The sequence below is a fragment of the Lissotriton helveticus genome, chromosome 2_1 (genome assembly GCF_964261635.1).
Source record: "Lissotriton helveticus chromosome 2_1, aLisHel1.1, whole genome shotgun sequence".
In the NCBI taxonomy this organism is placed as follows: domain Eukaryota; kingdom Metazoa; phylum Chordata; class Amphibia; order Caudata; family Salamandridae; genus Lissotriton; species Lissotriton helveticus.
Window position 1 is genome coordinate 452,991,545 of NC_136059.1, and position 18,264 is coordinate 453,009,808.

The window sequence follows — 18,264 nt, forward strand, 5'->3', positions numbered from 1 at the left end:
GAGATCAGAGGGACAGACAGCAACCTCCAACGCTCCCAGGTGTGTCCCTGGGATAGTGACTACCTACACTTTTAGATTTCAATTTCAATTTAAAAGCACTGCTTGAACGTACAACACTGCAGTTACGCAGCCTGCAGCCAGAGGTCCCCTGAACGCATGGAGCAGACCTGTGCGCGCAGTCGTGCAGTACCTCAGTCTGCCACTAGAGGTCCCCTAGATTCGGTCTCCCGCACTGAACGTGCAGAGTGCGGCACACCGGGATGCTACGAGAGTCCCCGAGCAGCACTTCTGTCTTATTACCATTCAAGCTCCCCTCACCCTACCCAGCGCTGCCCGTTCTTCCCAACGGATCGCTGCATTTCTTGGCTTCCCATGAAAATTGGAGGAGACGCATAGAAATGCTACCTACGGTTAAGCGCGAGGAAGACTTAGGATTCAACGGCCATACTTTGAATATTCGGGAAAAGTATGTGTTTGTGAGCTTTCTTAGTTTATGCCATCTGGGAGATGGACAGTGGGTGTGCGCGTAAAACCAGTCACCCGCAGTGTACGTACTGCCCTGCAATTCGGTAAACTGAAGCTAGAAGTCTCCTAGAATCAGGCATCGGCGATGAGCCGTGCAATACTTCAGGCTGTTACTGGAGGTTCCTCTGGCCTGGTGGCCAGCACTGCGTACAAGCGTACAATGCCATAGACTGCTGCTGCCGCCCCCTCGAATGAGGCACCGGCACTGTACGTACAACTCTGCCCTCTACAAGGGGGCCCCGTTGCAATACCGTAGGTGTCCACTGTGGGCTCCTTGGACTCGTGCAACATACCTGTCAGCAAGCTACTAGAGATTGCCGTGCAGTACCGCAGGCTGTCGCTCGAGGTCCTATAGAATCGGGCCCCAGCACTTTATGTAGGCGTGCAGTACCGCAGGCTGCTAGAGGTCCCACTAGATCGGGCACGTGCAGTGTGTGTAAGCGTGCAGTAGCAGGCTGCCTCTAGGGCCCCATAGAATCGGGAACCAGCAATGCAAGGAAGAGGTGCAGTTCCGCAGGCTGCCGCTAGAGGTTCCACAAGGTCGGTTAACTGCACCGTATGTTTACGTGCAGTACAGGCTACCGCTGGAGGGCCCATAGAATCGGATACCAGCACTGTATTGGATGCGTGCAGTCCCGCAGGCTGCCACTAGAGGATCTATAGAATTGGGCACCAGTAGGGTTTAGGCGCAAGCTGCTAGAGGTCTCACAAGATCGGGTACCAGCACTGTATATTTGCGTTCAGTAGCACCCGCTAGAGGTCCCATAGAATAGGCCACCTGCACTTCGCGAAAGTGTGCAGTACCGCAGGTTCGTTCTAGAGGTCCCATAGAATCGGGCAACAGCACTGTATGTAAGCGTGCAGTAGCGCATGCTTTCGCTAGAGGTCTCACAAGAGCGGGCACCAGCACTGTATGTAAGCTTGCAGTAGCGTATGCTGTCGCTAGAGGTCTCACAAGATCGTACCAGCACTGTATATTTGCGTGCAGTAGCACAGGCTGTCCCTAGAGGTCCCATAAAATAGGCCACCTGCACTGTAACATGCAAGCGTACAGTAGCGTATGCTGTCGCTAGAGGTCTCAAAAGATCGGGTACCAGCACTGTATATTTGCGTGCAGTAGCACAGGCTGTCCATAGAGGTCCCGTAAAATAGGCCTTCTGCACTGTATGCAAGCGCGCAGTAGCGCATGCTGTCGCTAGAGGTCTCACAAGAGCGGGCACCAGCACTGTTTGTAAGCGTGCAATAGCGTATGCTGTCGCTAGAGGTCTCACAAGATCGGGTACCAGCACTGTATATTTGCGTGCAGTAGCACAGGCTGTCCCTAGAGGTCCCATAAAATAGGCCACCTGCACTGTATGCAAGCGTGTAGTAGCGTAGTTCGTCGCTAGAGGTCCCATAAAATATCAACCTGCACTGTATGAAAGCGTGCAGTAGCGTAGGCTATCGCTAGAGGTCCCATAAAATAGGCCACCTGCACTGTATGTAAGCCGCTGCAGTAGCGCAGGCTGTCGATAGTGGTCCCACAAGAGCGAGCACCAGCACAGTACGCAAGCGTGCAGTACCGCAGGCTGCTGGTAATCCACGTTTAAAAAGGCACCAGCTCCGGATGCTCAAGGGCGCAGTACTACTACATTGTATTCTCGAAGGAAGGCGCAGTTACTCTATTTATTGTTAACTGGGGTCGGCCTCCTTTCTTCCTTGTATGCTCCTGAGCTTTGGTTGTTTATTGTATAAATGGCTGCTAGTTACGCTGGACCTTTTCCTGCCATTTCGGATTTCCCGACCAGTATTTGTTTCAAAATCCGTTTATAATATATTTTGCCAATACATATTTCCTGCACGGTATTAAAAAAAGCGAATGTTCTGTCACGTAATCGTTGCGCGATTTACAGATGCGCGTTTCTTTGTCCGTGTTTGTCTGCCCTGCTTTCTCTTTTCCAATGATGTGGCCACTTAACCCGTATTTGGTCCTTTTCTGGATAGCTCGGGGTAGATTTACAAGCGCCTTGAGACACTTTTGCGCTGCCATTGCGTCATTTCTGTAACGCAGTGGTGGCGTTAAAATTGCAGCCAATTTACAACGTGAGCCACATAGGGAGATGCTTTACTTTGTAAACCCCTGTGTCACATTATACCTGTGTTGGGTATAATGTATGCTGGGTGGGCGTTCACATGCAGGAAAGCCTTGTCAAAGTAACGCAGTGAAATCTAGAAGATTACACAGCTTCACTTCTAAGACACCACTGCGTCAAAACCTTACGCCTGCTGGAAGCAGGTGTAAGGTGTGATGCAGTGTAGTGGGAATAGGCATCAAAATGCATTGCTGGAGTTGCGTCATGACACCAGCAATGCGTGACTTTTGCCCCAACAGATGCTTCAAAATTTGATGCATCTGTCAATCCTTGTGCCATGCTGCGCCGTATTGTAAATAAGGTGCATCCATGGTGGCACAAGAGTTTCTCAGGGTGGCACAGAGAAGGTGACACATCTCTACAGATGTGTCACTTTCATGTAATTCTGCTCCCTCGGTTTTTAAGTTTCACCTGCCCAGCACTCACTCTGAGCTTGTTAGGTTTCGTCTGCTTGCAAAGATTTTTGTATTAAAAAAATAAAATCTTGAAAGGGGCTTACTGCCTGCCCCTACTTTGCATTTGTTATTATGCTTTTGTCTCTGTTGTCTTTGTTTTTTTTGTTGGTTGCAGTGTGCTGTTTCCTGTTGTGTTAATCTTTCAATTTGTGTGCTTCTTGCACTGAACTTTTATGGCACTGCTTTTTTATTTGTGCTCAACCATGTTTGGGGACTTACTGTTTTTTTTTTTTTTGTAGCGCTCTCTGGCTTTGGAATATGTTTTACAATCTCTTTTTTAGGGAGAGCTAGTCGCATATTTTATTACAAAATAGTGCCGAGCTCTCAGCTAGCTCAGATAGGTAACATTTTCCCAAGATCACACAACATAGAGAAGCAGCGGTTACACACCATGTTTTATATATTGTTTCCCATGGTAATTTCCTCGCCATGCACCTGCACCAGGTCCTCACTGGTGCTGTTAACCCCAGAGATAATTGCTATTCCATTGATCATTTCAACGGCACACTGTTCATTGTAAGAAGTCGCTTTCACTTTGGTTTGGGGATTTCAAATATTTACCAGAATAGCTTTGATGCATGTTAGGGAGCAGCAGTTATCTGGTGAACACAGGGATATCCTTCCACCAAACGCTATAATACCTTCATGGCCCTCGTACCGGGGTGCTTGTAGAGCTGCTACTAGACCCGTCCGTGGGCGAGTTCTAAATGCCTTGGCACCGTTAGCAAGCCCACGGTTGTTAGATATGCCCTAGTGGAACTTGACCCCCGGGCGGCAGCAGCTGCCCTGGCACGACTTGGAGAGGAATGTTAGTTACCTTAAGGCCAGACCAAGATGAAGCTCAGGATGCCATTTCACTTAGCCATTTTATATATGGGTTTGCACTGGCACCTGGCATATTTTATAAATATATATATATATATTTAGAGCTCCACATGCACCAGGTGGAAAGCTCCGGCACTGTGAGATGGTGGAAAAGTCATGCAAATAACCATAGGGTTTGCCTGAGGGGCTCTGATCCAGACGGGGTCTGGTCGAATTACGCTGGCTCTTGACATAGGGGTTTCTAGCCCTTCTCTGGCATTGTTCTCAGGGGATCTTTGCATTTTTCCTGACTCTTTACCCAGTGATAGTTGCAAGTAATAATAAGATGAAGTGGCATCCTACCAGAAAGGTTGGTGTAAGAGTTTGTGTTCCACAGATTCCTGAAGCTGCAAAGTGGCCTCATGTGATGCATGACACCTTCAGTCAGTTCTGACTTTTGAATCAATAGTATTGTGGAACTTGTAGTTGTACATTTTTCAATACAATCGTGGGCTTAAAATCTCTACTATGTAAATGTTGATAAAAAAAAGCAGAACCAGCAGGTAGTGTGTAACATGTTATGTGGGTCACTGTGGACTTATCAGATCTGGCCATGTTTTGGATGCATCTACTCTCCCTTCAAATTCCTAGGATACTAAGCCATCGCAGATTCGAAAAACTTTATTGGGACCTTAAGTCTGTCTCCTAGAGGTGCTTTTCAACAGCTTGTTCCCTGCTACAGGTGCTCTGGCATTAAACCATTTTATGCGCTATCCTGGCACCAGTCACAAAAGACGTTTTAGCTTCCTTATCAACATATGTTAGAAAATCTCTGGCAAATCCAACTGAGTTTAATAAAGTTGTTGTAGTATTCAACTCCGGCTTTGCTACACTGTCATGATTCTTATAGATTCCTAATCTGTGTTCTGTAATGCTTTCACTTTGCAAATCCATAGGCTGCTGCTGAAGCTCACCTAGTATTAAATATTTTCAAAACTTTTGTTGTCCTATCACCAATACAGATGCTCTTACCTGACATCTGGTAGGTGCTTGGCATATTCTATCTACAATATCAATTTATGCTAAGGCTTCCTGGGCAGAGAACCGGGGGCGATAATAGAAACACTAGCTCACAACATGAATGATATTAAGACTCTTAGCATCAGAGAAGGATTCAGCTTACTTCATGACAATTGAATGGCGTGCTGCAGTTTACATGCCACCACCAAACGCAGATCATATTAAAGCTCTCAACAAATCTCTTTACTGATGGGTCTGTTTTAGCATTGAAAATGGTAAACATAGAAGGTACTAAACTTAGTGGGTGCTACAGCTGTTCTGCCATGTCCCAGGTACTACTGTTCTTAGTTGCTACAGGTACCTGTTACGGATGCCATGTGTATTCACTAATAGAACTTACCGGCCACCATGTTATAGGAGCTGTTAATACTACTTTGGTGCTACATTTGAGTGTCTGTTTACCCTGCTCTGGCATCAAATATAAGGGAGTTTAGAAGAGATGTACTGTAACCCAGGTTGGTAGGTTACTGAAGCTTCCCTGACACCTAAGTAATTGAAATGTCAAAATGACCCTAACATTTCTCCGTGACCCCATCAAGTCTCCCAAAATGTGTTTCCTGTAAGTGAACAATCTTGAGAATAAGTTATTTTTGTGTCCGAATTTTTAAAGCTTGTATTTCTTTTCCAAGTCCGCCTCTTCTTTGCAATTTAAAAATTTTGAAATAGTTGTGTCTTTGGCGCTGTTGATTTTTCCATAATGTAAGGTGAAATGGAATGTTGCTTTCCGCAAAAAAAATTACACTCAGTCAATTTGTGCTCTAACGTTACTTTAGTGTTATTGAATATTGTTTTACAGTTCACCTCTTCCTTCCCCGTTTGCGAGTTATGATCCTTAAACTGCTGGAGTGAATTTGCTACTGCAGTTTGTTAGAGTTGAGGCACACCGTAGACGTAAAAGTGGTATATATATTTGTGCAGTATCCTTGTTGATACAATGTAAGAAAAAAAGTATTGGCAAAGCCAATAGATTTCGCCTATTGTCCCTGTCAGGGCGTTTTTTTACTGCAAGGTAGAGTGCACACCAGCGCAGCTGCTCTGCAATATATATTTTTAAAAAACCATTAACAAACGCAATAGAATGAGTGTAGGCGAAACCTATTGGCTTTGCCAATAATTGTTTATTTTTATTGTGTCTCCACAAGTTTTAGTTAAAGTGCTCTGTAACATTCAATCTGGTTCCTTGCCTAGTTTTCGTCTAGCACAGCGTCGTTACTGTTTATTTCCGGCGCGTTACATATTTAACCCAAGTGATACCGTTGCATTTTTGGGGGGTTTTATCGTTATGTATACACAGGTTTTAATTTTCAGGCTCACTGTCACTTGGAACCTGTTGGGTTTACTAGAGTGCAGAACTAGAGGCCGTTTGTTCAATCAATCAAGATATATATACTTTATTCGGCATCAATACAATACCATAAAAGTGCAAATAATAAAAACATTCAAGGGACACCGATATCACGCTAAGAAAGACACGACCCCAGTATACATGTACAAAACATTTGCTGGTCATTTGCTGGTAAAAGCCCGTTCTCTAGTATCATTCTTATACAGGTAATTAATAAATGATGTGTATTAAAAATAAAATTGTCATCACCTCTTAAAATATTAACACGTGCAAGATACAGCATCCGATGCTGTTAGTTATACAAGCCAGGCTTCGGCGCTGGGTGAACCAGGGTGCAGTATCGCAGTCCGTCACTAGAGGTCCCTCAAGAGCTGTGCTCTAGCGCTGGCTGAACCGGGGTGCAGTGTCGCAGTCCGTCACTAGAGGTCCCTGAAGAGCTGTGCTCTAGCGCTGGCTGAACCGGGGTGCAGTGTCGCAGTCCGTCACTAGAGGTCCCTGGAGAGCCAGGCTCCTGCGCGATGTGAAAAGATGCAGAATCGCAGTCCGTGACTAAAGGTCCCTCTAGAGCAGAGGTGTTCAAACTGGGGGGCTTCGAGTGATCCCAGGGTGGGGCGCCAGGTATGCCCAAAAGAAGCATCATGCTCACAGCCGTGCTTTGTTTTAAGCATGTAAGAAAACGAGCAGCTGTAGCCTCTCTGTAATGTGCCATCATTAACAGCTTTTGTCATTTATATCAGGCGGGGAGAAGGTGTCAGAAGGGAAGGGACTCTAAATCTTCTACACCCCACCCCATTTCTATTAATCACACTGTAGGTATTTTTACACGTTACTAAGGCCTGTCTGACCACAATAGTGTTTTGCAATCATGTATTTGGTTGCATTTTTAAAACACTAAGAGGATTTAACTGGAATGTTTATATAGATCTCCTGTTTAAATAAATTAAGACATATTTAAACATTTCCAATTTAATAGAATTATTGTGAAAAATTCTGAGGCAGGGGGAACAGATGAATTAGATTTTTTCACTGGGGGGGTGCAGCGTTAAAAAGTTTTACTCCTGAGGAGCCCCCAAGCAATTTGTATGATTTTAATTTCAAATATTAAGACAGTAAATCGAAAAAAAAGACAAACGTGTGCACACAAAACAAATCCTCAAATTACTAAGGATTTTGGGGCCAGATATACGACCATTTCATTTAGAGCCTTGCAATTGGCGACACATAGCGAGTGGCAAATTGCGAGTCGCTAAATGAAATGTACAACAGTGTGTTTAACACTGTTTGGGATTCCCAGTGGGGCCGCAAATTGCGAGGCTCAATAATATTAATGAGCCTCTCGCAATTTGCCAGCCCATTGGGAATGCCAGCCCTCCCAGGGATGGTGGCCTGCTGGGCTCCGCAGACCGCCATGTCTGCCTGTTTTCCATGCATTAAAAAAAAATTAAACGTCTTTGTTTAATTTTTTAAGGGCAGGCAGTGGTCCTCGGACCACTGCCTGCCCTTAAAAACAATTTAGCATTCATTTGCAAAGGGAAAGGGGTCCCATGGGGACCCCTTCCCATTTGAGAATACATTACCATCTACTTGAAGTAGGTGGTAATTGCGAGTATTTTGCGACCGCAATTGCAGTCGCAAAACTTTTGTACATGGTTTTGAGACTCGCTATTTGGAAGGGAATGTCCCTTCCAAATAGCAAGTTGCAAAACCTATTTAGCGAGTCGCCAAAAAAAATGGAGACTCGCGACATAGGCTATGTACATGGCCTAATAGGTTTTTGCATGCGCAAACGGGTTCACGAACCCGTTTGCGGATTAAAAACGGGTCGTACATCTGGCCCCTAGTATTTTATATTGAAGGAATTTGCAAAAAAGGAAAAAAAAATAATGGGAGGGTTAGTGCTGCATCTCCGTGACTAACTTTTTAATTGATGGTTTTATTTTGAAGTATGAGGCTTTTTAGCAGCATCAGGATAATGAATGACTGGAAAAAAACATAAGTAACAAGCTGGTACCAATCCGTTTGCAAGCAGCTCCTTGACAGTTTATAGGTCCCTCTGCTAGATTACGATTGTCACTTATGAAGTGCACGGTAACAAAAGAATCTGTGACAAAAGCAGTAACCACGGACCTATTTATGCACATAAAATACTGCTTTTTAAAATGTATGTTACACGTTCTTTGCAGTAGGCATATTAACCCTCTGAGCTACATTAGTTAAGTCAAAGCTGCCACTGAACAAAACTCTCATCTCCCTCCAGCAGGTAGATTAATCACTGGCATTATCTTGACACTTTTATTTTTGGTTGAAAGCTGTTAGTTATACAAGAAACTTTGCTGTGTTTTTAAAACTGCTGCCTACGGACCCCATGGGAATGCGTCACGGACCCCTGGGGGTCCGCGGACCCCAGTTTGGGAAACACTGCTCTAGAGCCATAATGCAGCGTTGGGTGAACCGGGGTGCAGTGTCGCAGTCCGTGACTAGAGGTCCCTGTAGAGCCGTGCTGTGGCGCTGGCTGAACCGGGGTGCAGTGTCACAGTCCGTGACTAGAGGTCCCTGTAGAACTGTCCTCTGGCGATGGCTGAACCGGGGTGCAGTGTCACAGTCCGTGACTAGAGGTCTCTGTAGAGCCGTGCTCTGGCGATAGCTGAACCGGGGTGCAGTGTCGCAGTCCGTGACTAGAGGTCCCTGTAGAGCCGTGCTCTGTCGATGGCTGAACCGGGGTGCAGTGTCAGTCCGTGACTAGAAGTCCCTGTTGAGCTGTGCTCTGGCGATGGCTGAACCAGAGTGCAGTGTCGCAGTCCGTGACTAGAGGTCCTTGAGGAGCCGTGCTCTAGCGCTGGGTTAACAAATGTGCAGTGTAGCAGTCTGTTCCATTGGGCAAAATATTGCAGACTATTGCAGTGCTTTGTAGTAGTAGTATCCCGCATAATCATTTCTAAATACGTAACATTGGGCGTAGGTTAAGTGCATTTTAGTTTGCTACTTTTAAAGCTTGCAATGTTATGTTGTCGTTAGCTGATGCACCCGTAGCCCAGTTGTATGCATAGTGCTTGCACATTTGTTACGCTTTAAAACGACTCTGGCATACAGCACGTTATATCGTGGCTTAATTGCTGACTCTAAAACATGTGCAAGAGACGCCCTGTGTTTAAGAAAGAAACACTCTTAACAACACTTAATCAGACCTAAGCCTCGATAGATAAGAGCTACAATAGCCACTTATGTGCTCAGCTGCTGATCATTCCCAGCGTTCGCGTATACAGTATTTTGTTGGTGATGGAACAGTTTTTTTCTTTCTGGGGATACTGGCCAGGAACATTGGCTCATTAAAGTGTTAGGTAGGAGCTCTAAACATCACGGGATTACCAAACGAAGGAGTTCAGCAAATGAACACAAACTTTAAGTGGTGAGCTTGACTTTTGGGAGGGAAGGGAATCAGTTATATGGTAGTCTGAGCTATATCTTTTGGTGAAATTGTCGTTCAATGGTGCATTGCCATAGTGTCTAATAGCTTTGTAATTTATTTAAATTCAAAACGAGTTATTTAAAAGAGAACTTGTGGTGGTGGTATCGTTTTTTTTTTTTACCCTACTTTGAAAGTGTCCTTCGCAAAAAAATGACCTCATGATTCACAATTAAAAGGCCCAAAATGAACCTCATTTTGTGGATGTTGAAAATGTTGATGAGGGCTATTTATTGCAATGGTGTCTTTCATGTACTTCATTCATTCATCCTCCGTAGGACCCAATCACAAGAGTGGCAAAAGGTTGTTGGCAAATGCCATCTCTTTAGCCACGTATTGTAAACTTGGAAATAAAAGACAAGTGCAGCAGTTTGTTTACAATTGTTCCTGGGCTCACCTTCATTATCATTATATTTTCGTTGCACGGGAACACACAGCTAATAATACTGTGAAAAGCATACTGATTGAAAGGCTTACCGGTTTTCCATTATCCATCTGAACTGCTTCAAGGCCTGAGGGTGCTGTAGCACTTGATGCTTCCCTAGTTCCAGCACCCTTGGTTTAGGGCGACTGGGGCATAATTATAGCATAGTGTATTGCCCGTATTGTGCATATATGTTTCTGTATCTAGTTTGTTATCCAGCTGATCATCCATGAAATATGCAATTGTCTGATTTTACATACCGTTAAAGATAAAATGCTCCTTTTAATAACTTATATTTCAATTGGGACATTTGTCTGCATTCAGTATTGTAAAGTTCAGTAGCACTGACCAATCTGAAATTTTATTGTAACTGTGTGTTAAAGCACACCCTAGAAACCATATAAACCAAATAAGGACAACCCTATATGCCCATAGGGACTAGGGTAATTCAATATAATAAAAAAAAACAGTTGACCCATGGGACTCTAGGATTACCTCTACTCCTTTGGGATTAAAGGAAACCATATACCCCAACTTTAACGCTTTCAGTTGAATTGTATGATGATTAGTATTATGTTGCTTTATAATCATACAGTCAAGATCCAACCCTTAACTCCTTGGTCGAAATAATAATTTTCTTTATAAGATATATACATACAATTTGCAAATTATACATTGCGAAAGTGCAGATGATTCAGTGCTGCTGTAAGGGAATACAGTGGTGCAAAATACTCTGGTTATCAACAGTTTGGATCACAGTTTGTGTTGGAGGATTATATTCATATGTTCCCTCCATGTGATTCTGTTACCAGGGGACAGGGTGTCAACGTTTCAACCCAATCTTCATTTTTAGAGTCTCATCAGGATCAATGTTCTCTGTCTAAAGCACCTCGAATCAAGGCAAGAGGAATCTAAATATTCGGTCAACTTGCAACTGTCTTGCTTGTGACCACCCCCCCAACTGTATGCAGATGACTAGGGTACTGGGAAGTACCTGTACAAACCGTCACAAACAACCTCCAAAGGAACACCTCTTTTAAAAGTAACATGCACAATCACTAGAGAGAGCTACTATAAATAGTGCGACCAGTGCACGCACTATCTTTGTGGGACTCCACGGGGTGAGTGAAGGAATGACCACGTACTCCGCAAGTGATTGAGACGTGATAAGTGCATTTTTTTTTACTGGGTCAGTAGTATCCTCACAATCCAGATTTGCACTAGTGCTTGTGGTAGCATGTTCCCAAACTCTTTACACGGCCTCCTGCATATTGTGCACAGATTGATCTGGTCTCAATCACTCACGATGTATGTGATCATTCGTTTCATCTCTGCATTGACTCGTATGTGTATTAATAACATTGAGATAGGGCTCAGTATAATGTCAGTGTTCCTTGTCACTCTTTGCAGTTTCTTTTACTCAAACATCAGGCATGATAGACGTGTGGCTTACACTTGGGGCTTTTCTAATAAAGCTTGGATAGCAGGCTATGCATATAGACAGTGCCGCCACCCTGCCTCACTATGTTCTCTGGTGAGTTCTGGAGATATTACAGCCTTGGTGTATTTTAAGCAGCATCGTACATTCAGAAGGTATCTGAGCACTAAATGCACTCCAGCATTTGGCCTTCCTGAGTGGTCCTTTATCATGCCGTAGAGATCCTACACATGATGTGTACATTAGTTGCACTTTTTATAGTAGCGCTCTAGTAGTGTTTTTGCATCTTGCTGTCCAGTATGATGTTTTCCTCTGGAGGCTGTTCGTGACTGTACCGATATTCCCCAATGCCCTAGGTAAGTCATTTGCATACGATTGTTAACTCTTAAACAAGACTGATGTGTCTTAGCCAAATAGTTAGACAGTGTACCATAAAAGCTCTTACTGGTTCATAATTCATGGCTCTCTCAAATAAAGATTGTCAACTCTCGGACCTAATAAACAGGAGCTAAAAAGGTTAGTCACTTTGGTTCGCCACAATGAATTATTACAATTGTAGCTTTATGCCTGTGTCCTCCATCCCTCCTGCCCCCCATCCACTGAGCTGTAAGTTATCCCCCATTAGAGTGCAGGTAACTGCTTCCTTGTGAGTGCAACACTCTAGTTGGCACCACTTATTTATAGGAAGACATTCGTGGTCTCCTTTCAGTGCTATACCTATGCAGAGAATGTGAATCATTGACTCGTCCTACTTTCCACATAATATGCAGATTTTGATGCTTCACTGGGTTGCATCTCCGTTCTGCCAATGAGATTTGTCGGAAACTTGCACTGAGAAACATGTCAGTCACTTGGCAGAGACCGAATAAGGATTGAGGGTACATTTTATTTTCCATAACTTACAACTAAGTGCACTATTTTGTTCATTACAGATGTTTCTTCTTAATATGCCTCAGAGCTGAATGCAAGACTCGCATCCTATATAGATCCCCTCGTGCCAGGATAAGACTTGGAGCTGCATGATTGGAGTATTGGCAGCTGGGACGGGGTACACGACAGGGGTGTCCCCTCTCACCACTCCTATTTGCCCTGGCCATAGAGCCTTTTGCTGTTCTAGTCCGCACGGAGATGTCACAGTGGGGCATTCCGGTGGGAGACACATGTAATGTCATATCTTTATATGCAGATGACGCCTTGTTCTACTTGACAACCCTGAGGGAGGCACTCCCGATATTGTTGTACCATCTGGATCTGTTCGGTGAGGCGTCGGGACTGAAACTCAACCGCGACAAGTCTCTGATCTTCCAGCTGTCGGGCTTTGACTCAGTGCCATTAGAAGACCTGCCGGATCTTGGGCTGCGCTGGGAACGGGAGGGATTCAGTTATCTCGGTATTCAGGTGTCCTCGGCGGACTCACAATTGCTAGCCCGGAATATCGATCGGATAATCAAGTCCCTACAGCAATCTGTGTCCTTTTGGAATTCTTTGCCGCTATCTTTAATGGGTCGGCTGGCCGTCGTAAAGATGGTAATGCTCCCCAGGACGCTATACGTCTTCCAAAATACGCTGTGTCCTCTTCCCCCACGAGTCTTTCGCACTCTAAACATGCTGCTCATGTCCCTGCTTTGGGCGGGCCGGCGCAGTAGGGTAGCTCTCCACACTGTTGTGCTTAACTACGGGGAGGGAGGCCTAGAGGCACCGCGTTTTGACTTGTATTACTTCGCGGCACAACTGCAGCCTGCGGCCAGATGGTTCGCAGATGCGGAAAATTGGGGGACACGCCTCTTGGTGGGTAGAGCGACTGTGCAGGAGCTACAGGTTGCATTGATGCAGGGAAGGGGGGGGCAGATGGAAATTTACCCTATATTGTGCGTCACACAGCGGGCGTCTGGCAGCGGTTTGTAAAGCGGGTCTTGCGGCGGGCGCCCTTCCATAGGGAACTCCCGGTCTGGATACTGGCCCCTTTAGTGGCAATGGAAAAACAAATGTCCTTCCACAACTGGCGGGAGGGGGGGGGGGCATGTGGTCCTGGCCGATCTATACCCCAACGAGTCCTTCTTGACCTATGAGCAGGCGGAGGAGACCTTCGGCCTAGGGAGAGGGCAGTATCTGCACTATCGGGGACTGCACGATGTTGTAAGGGTGGCCTTGCCCCAGTGTCCGGATGCACCACCGATGACTCAAACCCTACACATTCTTCTGTCCTGCAGGTGGGGACGCAGACTGATCTCCCTGCTATTTGCAGCTATGAAACAGGTCTCCACCCCACCGGTGCCACCGGCTTGGGCGGCATGGGATGCGGACCTTGGTGTTCCAGTGGAGCAGGGGCAGCGGATAGGGTCTCTCACGCGTAAGGTCTCGAGCAATGCACGATTCAAATTGATACACTTTAACTTCCTGCACCGTACCTACCTAACCCCGGTCTCGTTGAGGCGTTTGTCTGGAGACAGGGGGGACAGCTGCCCCAGATGTAGTGCAGAGGGGGCGGGCTTCCTACATTTAGCTTGGGACTGCCCGTTTAAGAGCTTTTGGGTGGGCGTGGTAAATCACATAGTCACCACTACAGGCCTTCAGATTGCAATGTCTCCTTTGCATTGTTTACTGGCCTTAGTCCCCAAGCCCAAGAAATGGAAACTTTCCTATAAACTATTGCAACTGATGTTGGTGCTAGCCAGGCGCAGGGTGGCGATTACCTGGATGAGACAGAGGGCCCCGGAGGTGCCCACTTGGCTTCGAGATGTGAGAGAGTGGTCCCTTGCAGAGGAAACACATATGCAGCTCACTCGGAGGGATGAGAAACTGCAGGAGGACTTACTTGCCTGGCGTAGCATGTGTATCTCTGGACTAGCAGAGAGAGAGCAGTCTTCCCAGAGTGAGTCTGATGGGGCAAGTGACAAATTGTTCTCGCCATGGGTGTCGGGATCCGAAGAAAAGGGCCGGCGGGGTTTCCTAGTGTTTATTTATTACGGGGAGTTGTGCGAGGTCTGGTTATTTCCTCACGATGTTATTTATTTGCCTGCCGTACTGTGATTCCTCATGTGTCAGTGTATATCCAGGTGAAGCCTATATCCACCAGTGCCATAATGAGAAGGTCAAATTGTTTTTTTTTTGGGGGGGAGTTTTATATAGCGCGAACTAGAACCGAACCGAATCAGTTATCTGAGCGCTTTACATAGCACCAGTTACGTTACATGAGGACACACTTTCATTTTTTAGGCACGGGGAGATTAAGTGATTTGCCCAGAATCACAGGGGGGTTTTTGCCGTCGTTACCGAGACTCGAACCCAGATCCCCAGGTCCGAGGTCGAGCGCCTTAGCCGTTAGGCCAACCCCTCTCCCCATCTTTACATGTGTTGTAACGATGCCAACCAAGGGGTTGGGGGGGGGGTCTTCCCTTTGTAACTGTTGAACAAAAACTGAAAAATAAAGTTAAAAAAAAGCTGAATGCAGAGATCTTTAATTTAGACATTCTTTAAAAGCAATGAATGCAATATACCTTAAAATATTTGTCTCCTAGATTGTCTATATTATTTGCACAGAAGCAATATTAACAAAAATGTACTTTCATGCAGAGTGCTGTGTTTTTTACGGTGGTCTTCCAAGCACATTCGGGTTTGAGTGGGGCAAATTAAAGAGAGAACAAAACAATTTGCAATGAGCAAGATCGAAAAAGCGAGTGCATTTTCCTGCCAAAACATTGCCCCATAAATTAGTGCCAGTAGAAATGTGACTCGAATCACTGCCACTGGATTTAATTTGGAGTTCTTGATATTAAAGGCATGGTTGAATGGTAATTCAGGGCTGAAAGATGTTTCTTAAATAACCTCTCCAATTAAACCACACTCCCAGATAGCAGTAAGTGGTCACTTGCTGAACCCTAGGTCTTTAAAAAAACCTATTTTTGACATGCTTTTCTGTCTTGGAATTAAAATGGATTTTTCAAACATATTTTGGTGTTGTCTAGCAATGGCGTGTCATTCACATATTGCAGTAAACCCCAATAGACTGAGCCAAGCTGAAAAGAGATCTAATGTTAGATAACAGGGGTGCTGGAACACACCCCTATGTAAGACTTGTAGATATTTAAATCTTTCCCAACAGATTTGTACCGTTCCCTATCTTTTGTATCCATTCTGTATAGTAGAGACACAAAATAAAGCAGTCTCGAAATTGACAATGCCCAAAGCATTTATTAGATACATCACCATGACGTGGTTATTTGAAGTAACACTGACCATCTAGGATTCCTGGTGGTGAGGCTTGCCCTGCTGATCAATGCCAAACAAAGTGAACTACTAAAGCTCTTTAATATGAACAGCCTTTCATACATTTCTGTGGAAATTTTTACCTGGGTTATCTGTTGTGGAGGCAGGCCACTTTACATGGTGGATTGAGCAGTCTCCAGAGGGCTGAAAAAAGTTCCAGGAAATGAAGGCTACATTTTAGCAACTGGTTTAGGAAGAATCTGCGGAAAACATGTACGTTTTTTCCTACACACTTATTCCAACCTTTCAAATAACCAGAACTCTGTGTGGGTCCTAGTATATACCAGTACCCACTGTGTACAGGCTGGTGTACTTTCCAATTACCAGGCTTAACAGTGACTTACTGTTATTTCATACAGCCATAGGAGAAGACATTTGTGATTGCTTGTCACTCTAGCACTGTAGGACAAATGTGCACTTAGCTCTGTCCACGTAAGTTTGATCTTGAAAAGTTTCATTATGGTCTGATGAATGAGTGTATGAAATTAAAGGAGGATCTCTAAAAGGTAGTATTTGGATCACATCGTTAATTCTGCATGAGAGAGAATTGACTGTACTGTCCTAAGTCCATGTCTGGTCGTGTTCCTCCGGATATGGCTGAAAGCTATTTGTTCTGCCTCGTGCTTATTAGACATAGCCATAGGATCTGCCCAGTGGATACAAAGGGCATATTGGAAAGCAAACCTTTGGGCATGCCCACTGACATTTTTTACTTGGTACTGTCTAGTTTCTGCTGCTCATGGTTAAAGGAGGTGCCTAGCAGGTAGTTGCCACAGTGTGTTGCTAAACGCTGAACCTTGTGCCCATGCGCCCCAGTAGACTGTCTGCGATCATTGGGATCTGGGGCATAGCGCAGGATTCTGGGCGTGGCCAAAAACCGTGTCCTGAAGATTTTAAGCATACGGCAGTGAACTAAGATACACCTGTTTTTCCACTGTCCATAGTGAGATGGTGGATAAGAGTAATTGTATTCAGTTTCAGCAGTTATCATTGAAGTCCATGTCGATTCGCTAGGTAATAGCTCTTGCTGATGCCACCCCTCAAGAAAGATCTCTTGGACTGGGCAGTTCAGTTTTATCATTTGGAGCACCTCGGAGGCAGAGCAGTATAGAACACTGCACCTAGGCCTGCAGAAGTTTCAAATGTGTCAGTTCCTTAGACCGATGACATTGAACCGATCCCCTTGAATCAATTTGTACGTTGACAGGAGCACTCTGCCATCACAAAACTGTTTTTCCCCAATAATGCTTTTTATTGAAATGTTCTTTTTAAGATTGTGCCGACTTCCTCATTGCTTTTTTCCGAAGATATAAAGTATCTTTTTCTGTGTATGTGCAGTACAGAAAATCGTAACCTAGTAAACTATTTGTATGTCTGCATAATACTGTTTGAAGGCAATACATTTTTTTCAAATGATAAGTTTTAATTTTTAACTGTGTCCTAAAATGCTAGTCTGGGTGTTAATGATCGGGTGTCAGTGTCTTGCTCAATGCCAGTTTGGTGGTAACAGGAGTATCATCTATGTATCTCCAGTTTAAACACTGTTCTCTCAGATGTGTCCTTGTTATTTCAGATGAGGAAAAGAAAATGGTTGAAGAGGTATTTAACAACGCAATTGACTGCCTAAACGATGAAGACAAGAAGCTACCTCAGGTGAGTCTTGCTGCTTATGGTTTTTTAAAGTACATTTAGCAGATTATAGTTGCTTTGATGTTAAATCCTTATCTCTTTAGAGGTGTTTTGTGTGATACTTCTGTCTCTTCCACATACACCACTGTACTTTGTGCTTGTTGACTCATTATATTTAGCAATGTGCCTAAATAGTTGAATCGTAGGTAAGGGGAGTTTGGAGAATGCGTATTCTTAGTGTCCTTGAACATAGAAACCTGATGCTATCATATGTTCCTGAATATTCTGAAATGAATATTGCTGTTTTGAAATGAGAAGAGCACCAAACAGACGTACAGTCAAAAAATTGGTAGGTAGATCGCATGAACTAGTAGTCTTTTTTTCGCTCAAAAATATGATCATTTACATCATATAAAAGCAGTACATTAAAATAAGACAATTAAAATGCATTAAAATAAATGTTGTAAACAATGGAATACGACAAACTGATAAATCTTCCATTATAAGAGCAAGAACGTGAAACAGCATGCCATTTGACAGTATTATGCTAAAGGAAATAAAAAAAAAAAATTAGTATTCAGAAGACAATTTGCCCTGTTTAGACCTCTTGCACCAGGCATACAATAAAAACCTCGAAATTGCAAACACTAACCATCTTGTAGTGTCTGTCCTAAATAGGCGTAAAGCTTCCATAGGACGATTT

General features: G+C 44.4%; 1 protein-coding gene across 1 annotated transcript in view; it reads left to right on the forward strand.

Annotated features, from left to right (window-relative positions):
- The window catches only part of MTREX (Mtr4 exosome RNA helicase), an 865,138-nt gene that overhangs the window by 364,004 nt on the left and 482,870 nt on the right, over positions 1-18,264 (forward strand). Inside the window, exon 12 of the mRNA XM_078675087.1 lies at positions 17,506-17,585. Within this exon, the coding sequence (XP_078531213.1) occupies positions 17,506-17,585 (80 nt within the window). The remainder of the gene's footprint in view (positions 1-17,505; positions 17,586-18,264) is intronic.